The sequence below is a fragment of the Maniola jurtina genome, chromosome 1 (genome assembly GCF_905333055.1).
Source record: "Maniola jurtina chromosome 1, ilManJurt1.1, whole genome shotgun sequence".
Taxonomy (NCBI): Eukaryota; Metazoa; Arthropoda; class Insecta; order Lepidoptera; family Nymphalidae; genus Maniola; species Maniola jurtina.
Window position 1 is genome coordinate 15950092 of NC_060029.1, and position 21820 is coordinate 15971911.

The 21820-nt window shown below is 35.4% G+C and overlaps 2 protein-coding genes and 1 long non-coding RNA gene across 5 annotated transcripts in view; 1 reads left to right on the top strand and 2 right to left on the bottom strand.

Annotated features, from left to right (window-relative positions):
* The window catches only part of LOC123864576, a 144725-nt gene extending 135187 nt beyond the window's left edge, over positions 1-9538 (top strand). For all 3 annotated transcript variants that reach the window (XM_045905129.1, XM_045905146.1, XM_045905139.1), the window contains 4 exons: positions 5168-5310; positions 6439-6567; positions 6881-7853; positions 8613-9538. In XM_045905129.1, coding sequence (XP_045761085.1) covers positions 5168-5310; positions 6439-6567; positions 6881-7853; positions 8613-8617 — 1250 coding nt within the window. In that variant the 3' untranslated portion in view covers positions 8618-9538. The remainder of the gene's footprint in view (positions 1-5167; positions 5311-6438; positions 6568-6880; positions 7854-8612) is intronic.
* Positions 9539-12719: 3181 nt separating this feature from the next.
* On the bottom strand, positions 12720-15593 carry LOC123865077. Its single transcript, XR_006795892.1, has 2 exons — positions 14827-15593; positions 12720-14741 (listed from the first exon to the last, which is right to left on the bottom strand). It is a non-coding gene; the product is annotated as an uncharacterized LOC123865077 (long non-coding RNA).
* Positions 15594-16289: 696 nt separating this feature from the next.
* LOC123864717 (prolactin regulatory element-binding protein) lies at positions 16290-21225 on the bottom strand. The gene is made up of 7 exons (XM_045905342.1): positions 20899-21225; positions 19839-20194; positions 19441-19579; positions 18971-19128; positions 17802-18045; positions 17280-17442; positions 16290-16569 (listed from the first exon to the last, which is right to left on the bottom strand). Exons 1-7 carry the CDS (start codon positions 21031-21033, stop codon positions 16484-16486), a joined length of 1281 nt encoding a protein of 426 aa, XP_045761298.1. The 5' UTR covers positions 21034-21225; the 3' UTR covers positions 16290-16483.
* Between the last annotated feature and the right edge of the window lie 595 nt (positions 21226-21820).

A 21820-nucleotide genomic window follows, 5' to 3' on the forward strand; every position in this document is an offset into this window, starting at 1 on the left:
CTCCAGTCATTCAGCCAAGCGGGAAGTGCATCCAGTGCACGCTGCATTTTGATCGCCGCGTGCGGTCCTTTGATCGACTTTGTTATGAATGCAGCGTCGTCGGCGTACAACGCCAGCATGGCGTCGCCGACCACTGGGATGTCGTCCGTGTATCTGCCATAGCAGACGGGCGACAGGCAGCTTCATTACCATTGAAATTGTGACAATAGTGGATAGTACTTAGCGACGTTGTTAGTTGTCAAAAAAAGATCATACGACTTTTGACAAATAACAACGTTGCTAATTACTTAACCTATCAACAGATAACAGACAGGATTGACTTAATTTCGGCCGTTAGCAACATAGTTATGTGACAAAAAAGTCCATAAAAAATTGATATATAACAACGTTGCTAAATAGCTTATTGATAGATTAATGATTTAGATTGTTTATTAATTTTGGCCGTTGGACGGCAGTTATCCGTCAGCCACCGCAATGATTGTAACAAGAAAACCAAAAAAAAGAAAAACTCAAAACGTATCGTCTAATGGACGCCTTACGTCTTATTCATATTTTATTGTCTTTTTTAATGTGCCTTTTTGTTAAAGATCTGTGAACAAATTTTTCTTTTTTGTGAAAAGTTTAGTTTGGGGTATAACGGGTATAACCGTACGTTTTAAAAAATAAAAAAGAGGTAAACTTATAGCCAAAGGAATTTCTTATTTGACATATTTGTAATAAGATAGATATCTACCGTAACCTTGATATGCTTATCACAAAGTCAATAGAATATGAATAAAACATGTATAAGCGAACATTTAGCTGAGAATACCTACAGAATGAAAATAAATAAATGTTATGCAATGTTTGCTTGACTACTAACATGGTGCAATGTAATATATGTACCTAGGTACCTATCCGTAGTTGCTTTATATTAAAGTAAATGGGTACATTATGTACCTACGCACTTATGGGGTTATACTTCTTTGACATCTTGTTATCCGTGGATTACGATTTTTTAGTTAAAATGGACAGTGCAATACCTAATTAATAATAATAATTAGTATTTAAATATTGAAAGCTTTGCTACGGAAGTTATTACGAATTATTTAACGACTAAATCTATGTTTCACTAAAGAGGTCTGACTTCAATAATAATACATGTCACAATTGCTTACATCGATTGGCTTGCGTGATCTTGGAAAACTAACGTTTACAAAATGTAGTACAAAAATGTTGCTTAAAACATACGTACCTACCTATTCCGAATTCGTGATATCTGCCTAAAAATTTGGTACAATTGCTTAATTCACAAATTTCGTCGTTTAATTGGATATGTTACATAATATATTAAGCTTTTAATGATGTTGCTTTTAATATATCTCACATTAAATGGAATTAGATATATTATTTTCAATAAGTAATGCCCATTAAATACTCTTATTAAGTTGAAGTTTTTTAAACATAAGTTAAAAAAAAATTCTTACAAATGTAATGATATAAAAATTGTAATACTTTTTCAAAATTAAAAATACCTACTCATACAGCCACAAAAAATAGCACTAAACAAACTATTTATTGTGAGAAAAAATATAATACACAAATCGTAAAATAAGCTACTTAACGAGTATATTTTTATTTATTTTTGTAAGTAATTAAAACTTTACTTGGAATTAATTAAATTTATAAGTACTCTACATACATAATCGACGATACAATCAAAAAATTACCTTTGTGTATTATTTGTTGATATTATGTGTTTAACAAAAACGGGAGCCGAATCTTCAGTATAACTTTTTGAATTTTAAACGCATAAAGAACTCTCCTCAATTCTATGAAGTAGGCATCAAGTTAACCAACTGTGCGTAAACATGTCATTTAGTAACTATAGACGCGAAAGGAACTGAAAAACTGACATCTACGTACTAAATGACAGATTTACGCATGGTTAACGTTAACTTCATAAAAGTTAGTCAAAGTATAGTGAAATCATGGTCATCTCATACCTAATCTTAACATTTCTCACAGAGTCAAGTGAATAAATGGAATACAAAAAGTTGCACTGGAGATGGAGACTCAGGGTCCTATTTCTCTATGACTAAAACTCGTTACTGCATGCAAAACGCATTTGGTGTAATATGAATCTTTTGCCATATAGTGAAGTTTAACATCACAAATTGCAGTTATACCTATGTATCCAATTGCAATTTGTGATAACACAACAAGAATTATTTTGAATCGTCAAATAAAAAGAACTCTTATCTCGAACCTGCGCAGCGGGTGAATTATTCGATCTTTTTGATGCAAGAAATACCTATGGAGGCGCAAAGACGGGGTGTCTGTTCCGTCGCACATAGAAAGATACATAATACAACCGTATTGCTTTGCGCAGCCATATCCCTACCGATGGTCTGGACTCTGGAGGTCTTTTTAAGTGACGCCAACTGTACAAATTTATTGAGTAGGTAACGATTAAGGGCCGAAATTAATAATAATATCAATCGATTCTGTAATATGTCTATAAGTTACGTTGATATATTTGTCAAAAATTGTACATATTCTGACCTTTTTGACAATTAACAACGTCGCTAAGTAACTTATCGACAGATTACGGATAGATTATCAATTTCAGCCGTAAAACGTCATAGCGAAAAAGGGCCTAGCTTATAGATATAAACAATAGTAGCATGCGGGTTGTTGTGAATGTACTTAATCTAATACATGATTGTTGTTTTTTGTCACTTTTATTGTATAGTTGATAGTAAGTTTGGAAGAAATGACTGATGCGTATATGCGTACAATTTTGTTTCCCCTCTGTTCAAGCTAGGTCTGTCTAGGTCTGTCTAGCGAGCTCGGTCTCGGCTGCAGCGACGCCGCCGCACTGCAACCGCGTCTATGGTACTGCCTCACGATACACTACACACGCACGTGTGAAATACACACACGATAACGCGCGCACACACACACACACACACACATTGCGTGCACGCACGCTCCACACAAATACAAATAAACTTAACGTCTGTTTCAATCCAATTTGTGACGAATTTTTAAACACACAAAAATCAATTAAGCATTTTTTAATCTCAAGAATTGGCTGCACTGTTTTGTTTTCAAAAAAATTTATTTTCCCTTTTTTAAACAAAATTCGTACCTACACAATAAATTAATTCAATTTTAATCTTTCACAAAACTTCTAACAAATTCAGTTGAAATAGAAAATACACGCGTGCCTATGCACGGCCATACTTCACATAAGTTTACATAAAAATAATAAATACACAGAAACAAACAACGCATCACACACACATGTCTGAAATATAGACACAAGCTCCGTCGTGTGCACACACACTCGTTGCGTGCACGTGCGCTCCACACAAATACATAACGTCTATTTCAATCCAATTTGTAAAGAATATTGCTCTACATACATACACAAACTCCCAAAATCAATTTTAATCTATTTTGTTTTCCAAAATAATATTTTTTTTTTTACTTCCTATTAAAAATTTGGTTTTAAGTACCTACTTAGAGTTAAATACAATTTATTCAGTTTTAAACTTTTGACAAATTCAATTGAAATAGAAAATTCACTTACGTACTTACATGAAAATACACAACAAACGAACAAATCTTTGACATCGCATGCTACGTCACCATCCTTTGACAAAAATAAAATATGTATCTACACAATCGCCATAAAGTTCATAGCTTTTACATGGATTGCACATTTTATATTATTGTTATAAATAATTCAGCGACGCGCGACGTCTACAATTCTCTGCTTTGATTTCCATCACAACTTTCTGCAGTTACCCACATACGGACCGACAATTCAACAATAATTAACTTTTGTTTTCAGCGTTTAGGAGATTTTAGTTTTGACTAAGAGTTTGTGTTATTTTTCAAAATTATAGCAAAAAAAAAAAGAAGATAGGTATTTCAAGACTTCCAAGGACGACATCAATACCCATCATTGCCCTGTTCCATAAAATTTATTCCTTATAAAAAAAAATAACAGTAAAACATAAAGAAAATCCGCTTTTTTTTAAAAGACTGTAACTTGCGCATTTCAAGAAAATTAATTGCTTTAAAAGTGCTTTTTCTTTTTTTTTAATACTGTTCCTCCTTATCTATGGTTTCTTAACGTTCATAATAATGCTATTTCAAATGTTGTGGAACAGGACCCAGAAGAATTCGAGTATTAAAGTTTAGTTCAATTTAAGTAATTTTAATGCGAGCGGACATAATGTTATCAACAAAAAAATACAGTAACCTAGTGAACACAGAACAATTACATTTTAAATTAAAACTTTTACCTAAACCTACTGCACATAGAACTCACCATTCAGAAACACAATCTAGGACCACACTCCCCATACGTAGCTAGTTGCCTACCGTGCCCAAAAAATAATGATTTGTCTTGATTTATGAAACTATACTCCTACGTCCATTTCAATCGACCAAAACTAAACGGGGACCAAATGATTGCATGCATGTTTCAAACACTACTAGAAGCAAAGGATTGGGATGTCTGTCTTTTTAAACTACCTATAATGATGAATAATTACGAATTGCCAAAGCAGCTTCTGTAGAAACTGTTACTGTTAAATGATGCTAAAAGTGCTTTACAAATCCATCTATAACAATTTCTTATATGATAAAAAGCGAATTCAATCAACATGCCTTATCAAGAATAATAAATATGAAGAAGATCATAACTTGCCAAATAAGTCAAATCCAAAATTCAATGGAATTCGCTATAAGTATAAGTGTAGCCTGATCGGTGCTACCAAATGATGATGATAAAGAAACATCCTCTGGTATCAACCAGAGAAATATGTAATACAGATCCATCAACTTGCTAAGTATACACTATACAGGCAGGTTTACCTTTGTCTAAGATGGAAAAAATGACGCCACCCGAAGAAAAATCATTCATTACATTATGATGAAGTTGTCAACACTTTTTTAATTTTTTTAACTGGTCTTACAATTTAACTAATACTGTATAATAGATTTGTTACATACAATTTTGCTTCTGATGACTTATATGAAAATGTTGATGTATTTGTTTATTTGTGTGACTTGTATGATTTGTATCGATTGAAATGGATATAGTAGTCGGGCACGCAGCTAGGTGGTCATAATAGAAATTGTGGGCGCGAGTAACATGTCGTGTGTACAGGTGATGACCGGCCTGTGCCCATGTGCTGGGGCGTAGGCGGCGTGGGCGGCATGGGCGCGCTCATGCCGCCGCCGCAGACGCCCGCACGGCGACCCTCCATCATCGTGCCCGATCCTCACTCACCGCTTGGACTTAAAAGTGAGGTATGTAATTCGTTCCGCCAAATTATTTAATACATCGACAGCAAGATAATCTCCCAAATTAAAGTATTGTTTCCCTTTTTTCATAAATTTAACAGCGTAAAGTATAGTTTCTTAGAAATTTATAGAATTTTGATTCAACAGAAGCTTCAGATTGTGTCGAGCATAATTTTTTTTCAAACGAAACATGTCGTTTATAGTATTTATTTTATTATTTAAAGTTCTTCTTCTTGCGTTTTTCATTTATTTAAAGAGACTCAAAAAGATACTTGAAAATTTCTCTAATAATAATTAAGGCGTAGCACAAGGCCTGGACCCACTTTTATTTCTTATGGTCACAATTGATTTGTTACTTAAAATTGTAATTATTTTAATTTATCATTTTTGTAGAATCTATTGCGATGCATTTTTTATATCTATACTTAATAAATAAAATTGGAGTGTCTGTCTGTAATTTCGAAATAACTACCGCATATTAAGGTCATATGGTTATTTGAACGATACTATAACTGAATCACACGTTTTTAAAATTTTTTCTGTCTGTCTGTCTGTCTGTCTGTTTGAAAAGGCTAATCTTTGGAACGGCTGAACCGATTTTGACGGGATTTTCACAGACAAGTAGAGAATTGACCAGGGAGTAACATAGGCTACTTTTTTAACCGACTTTCAAAAAGGGAGTTGTGTTTTTCTACCTATGTACACCGAAATCTCCGAGATTTCTGAACCGATTTGCGTCATTTCTTTTTTAATCGATAGAGGAACTTTGCGCCATTGTTTCATAAAAAGTTTGGAGTCCAACTCCTCAATCCTGATGCAGGGGATCTGACCAATCCACGCGGGCGAAGCTGCGGGCATCAGCTAGTTCCAAATAAGATTCAATAACAATGTACAAAGTTGTATTACTGTGTACTTTCAAAGAAAACTCGTATTCTGACGTTCTTATTTACAATATTAATTTTCAAATAGTATTTCAGAAAGTTCTAGGAACGTTCGAAACCGATAGTACTTAGTAGATTAATGAATTCTAATAAGAAGGTATTTGATATTGAAGATAATTCAAAGTTCATCTCAATGAAGAATGTTGTAAGAATAATGGTATTCGTAAGTTACCGATGGGCGATATATCGGTAGGTGACGGACGAGTCGAGTCAACACTCGCTGATCGAGGGCGCCGACGGCTGCGAGGACAAGCCGCTGGCCGACGAGCTCGGCATGGACCTGCGCCTCAAGTCCGAGGCCATCTCCAGGGACCCGCAACAGGTCAACACCAGCTTTACTTGCAGCTTTAAGCTTGTCCGTTTCTATTTGCACCACAAGTGTTCTTAGCACTCGAAAAAGCTTTCTAGGTTTATTTGATGTAAACTTTGTAAGAACACAACATGCAAAAACTAAATCAGGCATATTTTTAATTTTTTTACCATTGAATTTTTTTAAGGGCTTAAGTTTAACTAATTTCTTCTACTGGCAAGTTTGCTATTTTTTATTTTTCTGACTAGACTTTATTAGCTGTCTATGTTAGGTGTCGGTGGAGTGAGTAGTGTCATTATTACTATAACGTCCGCTTTATGTTTAGGTGGGTTTCATGGGCAGCTACGATACCATGAAGCTGTCGCCCGGCGCGGCGCCGCAGCGGGAATCGCCAACATCACTCGCCTCCTTCACGCAACAATTGCAAGCTATCCAGAACCAGGTGCAGACCGACAAGATGGTCGAGTCCGTCACCGCCGCTATCTTCAACTCCGACCCCGCCACGCAGATCTACGGCGAACACCCGCCTATCATGAACCCGATGGACCCCATGCGTCAGCTCGTGGCGTCCAAATCCGCCATGGGGACGGATATGAAGGCGCTCAGTCCGCAGCTCATGATGGCGGAAGGCGAGCGACGACTGCTGGGTTTCGAGCCGGCGCCGGGCCGCGACGACGGATTCAACCCCTTCGGCGCGATGACTAAGATGGAGTCGTCCGCCATTTCTCAGCGGCTGGCGCGACAGAGCGCGCACATGGACGCGCTGGTGGAGGACGCCATGCAAGCGTCGGCCGCCATGCTGCCCGCCGACGCCGCCAAGCTGGACGCGTTAGTGAACTCGCGAGCCGAAGACCACCTGTCCGGCTCGTCCAGCTCGCCGACGCGGGAGCCCGAGCTGCTTCCCGCCGCGCCCGACGAGCTGATGCTGATGCCGGAACTGCCCGGCTCGGTCAAGACGCCGCCGGCCGCCGTCAAGTCCATGATCCTCAACGCGGCGGCCGAGATCCTCACGTCGGACTCCACGATGAACGCGCTGGTGACGTCCGCCATCAACACCGCCAACATCCTGACGACGGAGAGCGACGCGGCGCCGCCCGCCGAGCCGGCCGCGGGCGACACGCCGCTGGTCGCCATGTCGCAGGCCGTGTCGCAGGCCGTGACGCAGGCCGTGTCGCAGGCCGTGTCGCAAGCCGTGTCGCAGGCCGTGTCGCAGGAGATGACGGCGCCCGTGCAGGGCCTCACCGACATGAGCGACAGCGACCTGCTGTCCTACATCAACCCCAGCACCTTCGACCAGGGTGAGTGCACCAACTACTTCTACTAGTTCCTACAACACTGACTTTCTGACTGAACGCGACGTGTTTACTTTATGAAGTAAAACTTCTTTTGGCGCGACTCGAGGGTAAGGTCTTATTCCAGATTAAAGTAACAGTCAAACGTCAAACAAAACAGCTATTTTGAGACCGTCCTTTTAAAAGTAGCTGGTGCTTTAAAGTACCTGGCGGACTAATAATTTCTTTAATTGTAATACCTGCCGCCGGAACGTCAAAGAAGGTTTTACTTTAAGCGCGAAACAATCGCACGCACTAAAGTTTTTATTAACATGGAGGATTAAGATCTGATAATTTTAAATATTTGTTACCAAGTACCTTGTTAGTTTGAAACGCGGTCGAAACGTCACCTCGCGTTAAAAACGCAGCGAAAACGCGACGGATTGATCTGCGATTTCAGTTCTGCGATAATACTTTTAGTTGGCTGATTTGATCGACCGCAATTTGTTATTGAAGTTTTTTTTTTAATCCCGTCAAATTATCATTATTTTATTTATGCTTAAATTGATAATAATTTATTGTACATTTTACCACCTACCTAAGAGTGTTCTCTTAGGTGGAATGTTTTAAATTAATTAACATTTAAACTTAAAGATTAATTAATTTATTTCGAGGATTCCTTTAGACTTTGTTATTTAGTCAGTAGGTATATTAAACTTGAACACGTATACATATTTACCTAATGTATTTAACTTGTAAATAACTAATTCAACGCATCTTTTACAGTGTGAGGGGCGCCGCACTGATGCATTTCTAGCGAGTACCGGGCTCAAAGCAGTTTATTTGTTTAATTAATTATAGTATAGATGTCACTAGTATTGTGTAAGCCAATATAATCTCTATGTGTGACTGCATATGTTTGTTTTTACGGTGCTCGGTCTGAGCGATAATAGAGCGAAATATTGTATAGTAGCCGGTGAGAAAAATTGTACATCGACTTTTAGAAAGAGATAGCGGTCTCGTAGAGCGTTGTCTCTTTCGGTGAGACCGACATAACACACACAGGAATGAGTGACAGAGACAACGCTCTACGGAGCCGAAAGCTCTTTCCAAAGGTTGATGTACAATATTTCTTGAAGATGCTCTTCTCAAAAAATATAATGCGTCCAAAATAAGAACAGGAATGAATTTTTGTCGTAATATTGTGATGTCTTACCACATATATTTTGATTTAATACCTACCTATATATTGTAAAACTGAATTATATAATGTAGAAAAAATCGTTAGTTATAAGCGCAAGGTATTTTCCTTGCAAATCGTAATTTTCACGTGATAGTTGACAGATACAGGTCATTTGGCGCTTTCCTATTCTTACTATAAACGCATTATAAAGTCGCGATTACACTTGTAAGTTTTACTCGTGTAAGTAACTTTTTCAACTTACGTAAGTAACGTACGATATCAGTCGTAAGTTAATTACGTAAGCTACTTACGTGAGTGAAACTTACAGGTGTACCTAATCGCGGACTAACATCGAGCACCCGTAACATTGTGTAAGTACGATTGAGTCAATTAATACATGTGACAGTATTACAGGGCAAATGATTGATGGAATTTACGTGTGCTCTTGCGCGAACCACCAGCGGATGTTATCCTATAGGCCGAGAGATCACGACACAAAATCTTATACAAAAAAAATAAAAAAGTTTAATAATCTGTGTATTTTATTTATGACATAAATTCAAATTTTTTTAATTGTTTTTTTTTTTTTAATTTTACTGTAATTTCTTATAGGTATGTATAATCATCGCAAAATTGCTTTATCATGTTTGAAAACTACCAGTATACAGTAGTACCTACCTAAATCGAAATTTCACTAAGATTAAGGTTTTTATAAAATATATATGTAGGTCTTGTAAACGAAAATAGACCTTGTAGTTTTATGATGTGCTATGCAAACAGCATTCGTAGTAAAGGAATTTTATAATTGATGTTATCTTCTTATATGCAGTTTAGTGTTGTGAACTCTCGGACTAGTAGACCTAAGAAACAGAGATTTTACAAAATTGCATTTCTTTGAACATTATATTCTCAAGACTGTTGCATGTAAATCGTAAATCTCATATTAATTTTATATAACATAATCTATACTTACATAAAATAAGTTATATAAAACAGTTATATAACTTTTTCGGATTATTGTAATCTTATCAGTTAATACGAGTGAAATCCGCAAAGTGTAACTTGGACCACCTTTCGGCTTTCACCTGTAACCATATCCGCTTTCTAGAAAGTTCCATTGGTGCTTTGTTAAACGTTGTAGTTAAATCCTAAAAACCGATAGTTAAATGTATTTTAGTGAGTTTATTCTTTAAATTTAAATAAGTACCTAAGTGTTGAAATGTGTATGATTGTTTAAGGTTTTAATTTCGAATTATAATGTAAATAATGGATAACTTTGTATTTATGTTGTTATGTTGTTGAGGTGCGGCGTGGCGGCCATCTTGAAAATCCTTTTCATATAATTTTTTACTCGTATTTTTATTGAAAAAATACATTTGCATTTTATAATACAGATTCCTATGACGTTAAACTAGTTTCGATGTTTAGAATTGACCATTTTTAGAGTTCCGTAATTAATTATATATTAAAAATTATATAGAACTTTAGCATTATAATGAACTCAACTGCCACTCAGTACGTAATAAAATAAAATAATGAAAAGTGGTTTTTAAGAATTTCGTTACATCGCTTGTATTAAATAGGTATGCTTGTGGTATGCATACGCCTCACTTAATATTTTTAGGTGTATTTTTTTTTATTAATATTTACAATATTATTAGTAATATTGTTGAATTTATATGACTATTGGCCAAACCATTAAAATATGTTATTATGGAATGTCAAAAAAACTATTTGTTATTTAAGTATGGCGATGCAAATCTTCTGATTAATAACATGCCATCCAGTATGTACAGAAAATATATTCATGTTTATTTTTTATTATTTTGATTTTAAATTACGCCGAATATTTAGTATATAATATGTAGTGCTAATAATGCCGAATTTATCATTTATATTATTATATAAAAATATGCAGTTAAATTTAAGTATGGCTGTGCGACCACAAGCTATATGAATGTGGTAGTCGTAGCATCCACTGATGGGTAACTTAAAATAAATAGTTTTTTATAAGAGTTAGTAAAAATTTATGCACGTTACTGAGGTTTCAAAATGATAATAAAATCGAAATCTAAGTCCACACATGCGCATCAAAAAAATCTTACCAGGTACGAACTTTTTTCGGTTTTATTATATAATTTCCAGAAAAAAATTAAGTACATTTCACAAGTATTTAAATGAAATTAACTTAATTATAATTATGTATACGTAAAATTACATAATTATTATTAAGTAAAGTGTGTAATAGTAGTATACAATACGAATATTTTAAAATAACATATCAGTGGATAGCATGACTAAAGTCATGATTTTTAACATTAGATAATTGTATATTCGTAAGACGAAGGCGACATTACATGGCGATATATTAAGATTCGAGCAATTAAATTAAAAAATCAATATTTTTACTAACAACTAATTAAACGTCTAAATCGAAGAATAAATATAAATAACAAATAGGCAAATATAAAACAAAATTCTTGTATGGTTCATAACAATAATTTCGGAAATAAATTCATATTTACTATTTTGATTTAACTTAATATTTTGGCGTATCTGATACAGCTGAAAGCCAAAGTGTACGCGTCTAGTTTTAGCCGGCTCAAACAAGGCGTAATAGCACTTCGACTTTTATCCGTAATATCAGAAAGTGCTAATAATGCCGAATATAAAATTAGCATTTATCAAAACAGTGAAATATATTATCGATATTTGAAAACTTAATATTTCAAACATCCAGATGTGATTACGGCTACTTTTGATTAATTAGAGAGTTAGAGAATTATATAGAAGTTTCTATATATAAAACATTTGTTACAAAATATTTGATAACAATATCTCCCAAGTTTTAAATATTTTTTTGCCTGTTATAAAATAAAATATGTAACATTATAATAATTTTATTATAAATATACTACTATATATTATAAATATATACTATATATTATAATATTTTATTATAAATACACTATAACTATTATATATTGTATAGCTAATTACTAACAAAATACTGTTGCAAAATAAAACATGGGTTAGAGAACGTTAACATGTTAAATAACATTAAAAAAATTCTCGTGGGAGCATCTAATATTTAACTAATAAATTGAAAATGTTTTAATTACGTAAAACTTACAAATAAAGTAGTCTATTACCGAATTATACATGAAACCGTGTCAATTAGTATTAGTAGTGTTTGTATCTGGGGATCCTGCACGAAAGCATTTGACACGTTTCTGAACTTCCTACTGTGAGTATTTCTATACTTTATTTATTATATATGTATTTTGTATGAATGATAACTTTTTGATCGCACTTCATATCGTTATGTAATGTACCCTCAGCCTAAGGACTACAGTACTGATGTAATAGAGCAAAGATTATATATATTATTATTAATTAATTATTAATTAACTAGTTTAATAATTACGAAGTTAATTTTTTATAAATAAAGTCGAATGCTACATATTAAATGTGCCATTTACTATGTGTAAACTTAGAATATTTGTAGTCTAAAGTGTAGGCGCGAATTCGATGTTATCGGGTGATTGTGTTGGCCGATGCATTCATTATCAGCTATGAATTGGTTCGTCATAAAAATATATCTTTCTAAAATAGATGCGTAAAGTATAAAAATACTTTTCGAGCCTCTAAAGCTGATAGTTACAAATCTGATATCATGCATTTGCCGCTTCCCCACACGAGCTTATGAGCATATTTATAAAATATGTTCCAGTTTCAAAACAAAAGAACGACACTTTCAATGGTATTGCCGAAATACTTTAAAAGATTTTAGCGGTAAAAATAAATTAGATAACTACCACTGTCTGTAACAAAAATTAAACTAAATATATTGGGCCAAAATTTTAGCCATCTTTTTATACATAAAACGTTGTGAAAAGGGTCGCATAAAGTCGAATATCAATTTAGTTTCGCAACTTTTGACGGCTAAACAATCAAATCTGAATAGTTTCTTCGGGGAATTACCCGTATTATTTTATACTTATATACACTGACATAGGGACCACTCGAACAATATACCATTTATAGAACTAAAATACACAAATATTATACAAGTATACAATAGTTATATCTAAAAGTACCTACTAGATTACAATTTACGTATGTAAAATACCTAATTTACAACAGTTTATAGACTACTAAGGTACTATATTATATACAAAATTTTCTTAAATTTGTATACAATATTTATATATTATTATAAAATTGTATTTCTACAAATTTTTACTACGAAGTTAGAAAAGTTGTCAGTAAAAATATGAAATTTTAATCTTTAACCGTTGAATCTCTTCAATCGGGTCTATATTTTATGTATAATGAGACAAATTATATAGTTATACAAATAAAAGTTATATTTGTAATTTTCAAATATTTAAATTTTTAAATCCACACGTCAATTCTCTTCTTAAAAATAAAGTTCTAGCTCAAAAATGTTTTATAGTAGGTATATTAGAAATGCACATTTTATTTTTGAGGCTAAATACATATTATATTACTGTTTCTCAATATTTTTTCGAAAATATTTGTAAAATTCGTACCTATAACTAGGTGAGTCCACGCCTATGTGACATCTTATGTTTTGTATTGATATTATATTAAATTAAAATTGTACTATAACGCTGAAATATAACAGTAAAATGTAACGAATTTATTATTGTAAACAAAAAGCTATATAACAATGAACTGTTATATAACATGTTACATAGTGTGAATTGATTTAGATAATTTGTAGTTTTAAAAAGGTGACAAAACAACGAATATTATTATTATTGCCTACATATTGTATTATATTGTTATTAAAATGGAATCTATTGAGTTTGTCTTATTATAACTTTTTAATGTATTTTATGATAACGTTTTTATTGTATGAAAATATTTCGTCAGATCCCACGTGGCCAAAGCAAGTCGATTTTAATTAATATTACACATAAAAATCAGCACACGAGCCGCTAAAGTCAAAAGCATCACATCTTAATAACATTTGAGTTCCATACCTTCTAGTTCTACCTTCACATAAGTTGAGACACCCTTAGGGCCCTTCCACAATACTTTCGGTGCGACATCGCATCACAGGAACAACGTCGCATCGCACCAATTGACCCTAAGAGGACTGTCCTCTTAGGGTCAATTCATACTAGCGCAGAGTCGAAGGACATCAATTTGAAACTTAACATAGCAAATTCACCTTTATTTCCACAACGTATTGACCTGTGTAAATGAAATGTGTTGAATGTGTAATTCGTGCAACTTCGCTTTAATTACGATTCCCATGTGAATTACCACGAGTTATGCCGCTGTCGTTGAATTTTACGATGCAATGTCGTACCGCAATTAGGTATTGTGAAAGGACCCTTAGTCTGATGTATCAATCCGATTAGCCGATATTCTTTTAAGGGTAAAGTAGTACTTATCTGAAAAACGTTAAGAAAGGTTTATTCCTAGTGAGCTCCAAACATACGTAGCTCTCATTTAAATACTAACCAATCAAACACAATCTGTTGATACGTTCTAGGTACTAATATCTATGGTTTTCCAGATTTCCGTTGAAATAATCAGTTTCAAAGTTACACGGTCTCAACAATTTACATACAAATCTTTAAAGGCCATCTTATTTTAAAAGTAACTAGGTACATACATAGTTTGTACGGAAACTGGCAAATCACATATAGATACCTATTAGTATCTAGAATGTGTACAAATCGCCATTAGGAGCTCTAGAGAGTGTTAATGAGAATTTGTGGAAGAAAAGTTTACAAATCCCTATTCATGGAGATTGTCAGTGAAGATTAGTGGAATAACTTAGAGGCGTGAGAGTATCAAGTGGGGTTTGTGGAAGAAAAGCTCACAAATCTTCATCCCCATCCCACTGACAATCTCCGTCACAAATTGAGGAGATTGTCAGTGGGGATTAGTGGAATAATGTCAGTGGGGATTAGTGGAATAAACCTAGAGGCGTGAGAGTGCCAATGGGGATTTGTGGAAGAAAAATTTACAAATCCCCATTGATGGTCCCCTACCTAGGTATTCTCAATAGGGATTAGTGGAATAATCCAAAATTACGTCGAGTTTGATTGGTAAATATTATATTAATAACAAGCCAAAACAACATCGCAATACAAGAATCATAGTAATGAAGAGTGCCTCAACTTTCGTGACGCCAAAACCATGTTGTATCAGTCTTCCATTTTTATTTTAAAACTATTTTTAAGCAAAACGATTACAGCACGATTTAAATGCATTTTTTAAGCCAAGGACTGTTATAGTGTGTTATGGACCGTACGGCACAGTGAAAGAATCACATGTATCAAAATATTTGTTGCGGTGAAAATGTGCAGTGTGCAAGCGGACTAAAATGTGTGAAAAGTTGAAAATTAGTGCGAGCGATTTTGTATTTTACGGACTCAAAAGTAAAGCTTACATTTGCATGGACGAATTACGAAAGATATTTTGTTGTGTGCTGCGTAGCATAGATCTCTAGTCGGTCTTTATTCAATGCAACTTGCCGAGGGTTACGATAATCATCTATATGTTATTTGTTTTGATGTACCTAATTAATTAAATGTTATAAAAAATATGATTTTTTATTAAATCTCAGCTATATTCCCTACCAATAAGAACTTGTTTTCGAACAGACATCTTATAATCAAAGCCATCTGCTTCTGAGAGGAAACCCGTGCTCTGTAGTGAGCCGCCGATGGGTTAATCATGATAGATAAGGATCCCGTAATAACTGTTTAATTTTCCGGGATAAAAAGTTGCCTATGTCAATTACAGGGACGCAAGCTACCTCGGTGCCTTTCATACAAATCCGATAAGCGGATGTATCTTTAAAAATCCCGTGGAATCTCTTTGATGTTCCGGGATAAAAAGTAGCCTATGTCCATCCCCGGGATGTATGCTAACTCTGTACCAAGTTTCGTCAGAATCGGTTAAACTGTTGGGCCGTGAAAAGGTAGCAGACGGACAGACACCCTTTCGCATTTATAATATTAGTATAGTATGGATGGATAAAACGTCACGTCACATGGTTGGTACGACATTGGATAGTCTAAATATATAAAAGGAAAAGATTGCAGATTTCTTTATCAACGCACAGCTCAAACTTCTGGAAGGTTTGGGCTCCTCAGCATGCAGATAAAGTTATTATGACGTTGACATTACACATGTAAAGAATTTTTGAAAATTCTACCCCAGGGATGTAGTCTTCGCAGAGTAAGGTAGTGGGTAAATAAGTATGTAAAATCAAATAAAAGATCCAAAAGCACCTTCAAATCCTTCATTTAATTGATTCTATTTATACAAACATACAGAATAACAATTAGTTATATTTATTACTTGATGTTCACCAATTTCCTAATTAACCTATAGCGTCCCGACGTTCTTACGAGTAAATATATTTTATTGACAATAATTATAATTAAATTTCTATAATACCTATACATAAATATAATATTCGTTATATACCTAGATATGAACATAAACAGAAGGTACAGAATAACACAAATATTATGAGTAGGATGGCGACCCAGACCGGTAGAGTACCTGGAATTAAAAAAAACTGTGTCAGAAGTTGCTGTGGAAGACTGTAACTGCCAGATCTGTTATAATTCTACTAGGTACACAGCTTATAACCAATTAGCTACTTATCGTACATCGATTTGGTTTATTTTGTAGAGATCTCAAATTGTATCTTATCGGTTTGGCGAATAATGTTAAGCATAGTAGATATATCTAAAATAATAAAAAAATCGAGTAACAAAAACATTATTTTCAACTCCAAAGAAACGTCATAGCGCAGGCGACTAACGTACAGCGCCCTCTTGTTTCGTAAAAGTTGATCAATTTGTCGTATGCACTACGAGGCGGTAGTCTACCGAGATGGCTGAAACATTGCAGAGGTCAAAGGTTGTCTCCCTTTGGTCGCTTGGCTTCTACAGATCACAGCTTCATTTATATCGTATAAAATTTCCAAAGAAACGTCATATCACTCTCGAGCCGCACAGCGCCATCTAGTATCCTAAAAAATTAACTATATTATACCAACTTGGATATGGCAGCGTGTGGACGACGAGACGTCAACGAATATTGAAAGCAGCGCGATCTGGCTGGTCTCTTAAACGGTTCAACCGTTATCGCCCTTTATGCTCTCACCGCTTGGTTTGTGTATGTCATTTCGAAAGAAACGTCTTAGCGCGGGCGTGCAGCGCACAACGCCATCGTGTTGCATAAACATAAACTACTAGTATACTGACTTGGATATGGCAGCGTGTGCACGACGAGGCGGTTGTCGACGGAGATGGACAGCAGCGCGGCTTCGCTGCGGCCCTGCAGCGCGCCGCCCGCGCCTCCTTTAGCACCCACCCACTGCAGGCCCGTCACGAACATACCGTGCGCGCCCGACACGTGCAGCACGCGCTACAGACAGACGGAAACCGCTTATTTATCATTACTGAAAAACATTTTGTAAAAAGAATGTGTATCCAAGTCAAACTCGTGCACCGAGGGTTCCGTACTAGGATATTTTTTTCCCCAAAATTGTGCACGATAAATCAAAAACGTCATTATACGTAAAAATAAATAAAAATCAGTTTTAGAATGTACAGGTACTCTTTCATATGATAGATATTCCACTTGACATAGTTATCTTGCTTTGAAAATACTAATTTATTTGTTCATGAACACACGTACAGACAGACAGACAGCAAAGTGATCCTATAAGGGTTCCATTTTTCCTTTTGAAGTATGGGACCATAAAAACAGTAGTTAAGCCTCACCTGTAAGCTAAAAGCGATATAAATATCAACAGAGCCGCTGAACATAGTGCCCACGCCCACGAAGCGCCCATCGTCGCGCACGGCCAGCGCGGACAGCGACTCCCCGATGAGCACGGTTCGCTGCAGCTGCCCACTGGTGGGCTCCCACAGCTGGAGCAAGCCTTTCTGCTTGCCCGACCGAGCGAGAGGGTTGGCGATCGTGAACATGCGGTATTCGCCCTTCCTGTCTTCTATTTCACCAAACCTAAATAAATTATTTGTTTCTCAATCATTTTATCACATTTTCTTTATAACAAAGGTATGTTTGATTTTGAAAATTCTGTGGAAACTCCATCTGGTAGTGAATTGATGAGATTTGAATTAATGCTTGTGTTTATTTGTTTGTTTATATGGGATTATCTTTTTTATTGGTAGCTGTTAGAATATACTTTTAGAGCTCGTTCACACAGGCTGCGGTAGATGTAGCGCGTACCATTGCGTTGTAATGTAATGTATGGAACTGTATGAAACATGTACAAAACACTACCGCAAGGTAGCGTGAACGTTCACGTAGACGTAATGCGTGCAGTTACGTCTAGGGGTTCACGCGCGTCACTACGCACGTGTCACGTATACGTACTGCATATGCAATTGGTGTGAATCGGGCATTAGTGTTATAGTCAATTTATTTTTTTTGCAACAAAAAGAGGCCAGTGATCATTTTCATAACACATTAAGACTTTATGAGACTTGTAAATGCCACTACATGAACTAATACAAAGGATTCTACAGCCGCCACACGCTGCGACGAACTTACAACATATAAACTAGATGGCGCCACATCTCTCTTGCTATTCATCCTAGATCACGCTAACAAAGTTAGAAAGCGTAGTGGACATAGCAAGAGTCCAGATGACAATCTTTCTAAGGTAATAGGAACCATTAACAGGGTCGAGTGCAAACGCACACCCCATAGTTTATTACATATAGTATAAAGTACATATTGGCACAATCAGAACAGAGACTTCTATATATGCCTCATAAGGCTTGGGTCCTATCTATCGTGCCATGCAGATTTTGTTCATACTTGTCAGATTTTCCATTCCCTTTGAATTTTGATCCCTATATGCCCTGGAACCCAATGTAGAACAATTGTTTAAACCTGTGTTGAACCTTGAAATAGTACATACTTGCACCGTCGGAACAGATACTTGGTGCCGTTGGGCGGCTGGCACGCGAGGCTGAGCAGGGGCGCCGCCTTGGCGCTGGTGCCCCACAGCAGCGCCTGCCCATCCTTGGCGATGCTAACTAGCCGGCTGTCGCACGGACTAAAGTCCAGGTCATCCAGCTGAAGCATAGCATATGACATTTGTACTTCACACAGGAGAAAAAACAGGAAGTTTCTAGTAGCACCCATATCTTTCACATTCATTTATTATAATATTATAGATAGTAATAACAGTAAACACATAAAAAGTCTGAGAAAAGCAACATTTTAAATCAATGTTAAATAAAGGTCTTTGCCAGGGTCTTATGGAACATTAATTACTTTGCAAGGTCTTAAATACTTGTTAATTATATAATTGCATGTATTTTTTCCGTGCATATTGATTTTATGCTGAATAAATTCAGTCACACATTTATATAATTAATAAATTACCTCTTTGGTGTGTCCTTCTAATTCAAAGAGTAACTGCATTTTAGGAAAGGACCATATCCTAACTACTCCATCTATCCCGCCTGTGGCCATCATTTTACCATTATGACTAATTGTTACCACCCTCTGTAGTGGATCTTTTCTGAAACAAATAATTGTATTTATCACTATTCTGTTTGGGAATAGGTGTATTTTAAAATCTTTAATTATAAAGGGATTGTAAGTTTGGACTTTGGATGGAAAGGATAATCTTCAGAACCAATGATAAGATTCTTAAAATTCTTTCACTTATACATAGCTACATTATAGCTACACTATCCCAAAGTAGTGGGAAAAAGCTCTGTAAATTTTAGTAAAGTGCCATTATTCCAATAAAATGTTAAAAAAACAAAAGTGCTTACGCAAAATCTGTCTGTACACTTTCACATGGCCGTATTTCAAACGACATTCTCTTATCTGTTGTATGATTTCGTTTCTCCCTTTCCATCTTTGATATGTTATCATTCTCAGATATTGTACGCCGACGACGAACTAGACCATTCTCGGCTCTGAAGCTCCCTCGCCGCATCTCTGCTGCATCCACCATTTTGACGTTTACTTTGTACAACTGGCAGTGACTTTCTTGACCTGCAGCTAGGTAGATACGGTTCTGAGTATTCCGAACTGAACATGTCATAACTACGTTGGGTCCTGTTTCGTACCGCATTACCTCTTCGGCAACAAATCTGGTTCCATTGTGAGATAGTTCAAATATTTCCTGGAAATTTTATAATTATAAGGTCTTACAGTCTTACAGTTACATCATTCAGTTTTTCAAATTATTGGAGCCTCTGAACCTTTTTCATGTTAAATATAATGTCCTTTTAATAATACTGATAAATGATTTTACTTAAGCACATTAAAATTACCTGATATTATGGAAATCAATTTATGATTTCCATAATATCAGGTTTAGCTGATTAAATCAATTCTTTTATAGACATTCAGTGAGTATGCATTATTATTTATTACCAGAGTTGCAGGTTTAATTTACAAGCCTGACCTAAGTATTCTGTGACACTTAATTGCTTATTGATATTTAAAATTTATAGCTCACTCTTAAGGAATACAATTTGAGGCCTCTTACTTTGTATCTCGAGAGAGATTTGGAGTTTAAATTGGAGCCAAGTATTGGGTCTAAACTCTCTTCTGCTAGAGCCCTTTTCCTAGCAAAAAGGCCTACATTAGAGGTGTGGAAGTGATGGCTCTAAACTACATATTATGCTTCTTTCCATATAAGAGCAGTGAAACAATACTAAGCTTTTGATATACAATGATACTTACGCATCAACGTATTACGTGAATTAAAAAATTATATGCTGGAAGAGCTGTGTTTATTGCAAAATTCCTGACGCGTGTCGAAACATGAATTGTTAACTTACGCACTAATGTTCTGCTTAAAAAATCAATGTCAATACTTACGAATCCATTCGCTACGCCTGTGTTCGATGCTCCTCCACCACCGGCAACGAGGACGTGTCGATTCGTGAGGGTCTGAAGTGTGTAAAGTGGAAAATCGACCTTCGCAAGTAACCCATCGCATCTATTCGGAGACATATTCACTTATAACATCTAAGTTTCGCACTTTACACGTGGACACAGATTTGGAACCACTACCTAAGCACCAAATACAACACCATTAGTCCATTTCTTAATTAAAAACCACTTTTTATTAAAATAATATGTTAAAAACAAAGCTAAACAACCCAACTGGATCTCTTGGAATTTTCTACTTCCAACATGACAAAAGTCAAGCTGACAGTTTCGTTTAGAAACAATGTCAATTCCATAGACAACACACCAAAGATTTCTTTTTTTTTATCTATTTTCCACCTAAAATATGCTGTCTTATTAATTAAGACGTCAATAATCAATAAGAGATAAAACGCAGAAAAAATAAGTTTAAGCAAAATATGAGCCCACTTCGCGGCTAAAGAACGTAACTAGATAAAATAGTAACTGACATCTTTTAAGTTATGAAAGGGTTAATGGGTTAATCTGAGCGTAGCGAAAAAATTGTAAGTCTATGATCTGCACAGTGTACACCTCTCGTAAGAGAGTAGTATATTCCTTGGTGTACACCATACTCTTTGCACTCAGGTACACTCATTGATGGTAGCTACACGGACTTCTGAGTGCACACTTCACCTAACAGAGTACTTATATCTGCACCTACGATTTCAGTAGCAGTTCTAAAATATAATATAAACGTATAAGTAGATCTAGTCTAGAATCTAGATACAAGATACATAATATCTATAAAGATTTTCTAAGTCTCGGTATACTCTTGAGCGATTATCAGTTCTGTAATTTCTACTTCCTACCCACTGTTACTACCTATTAT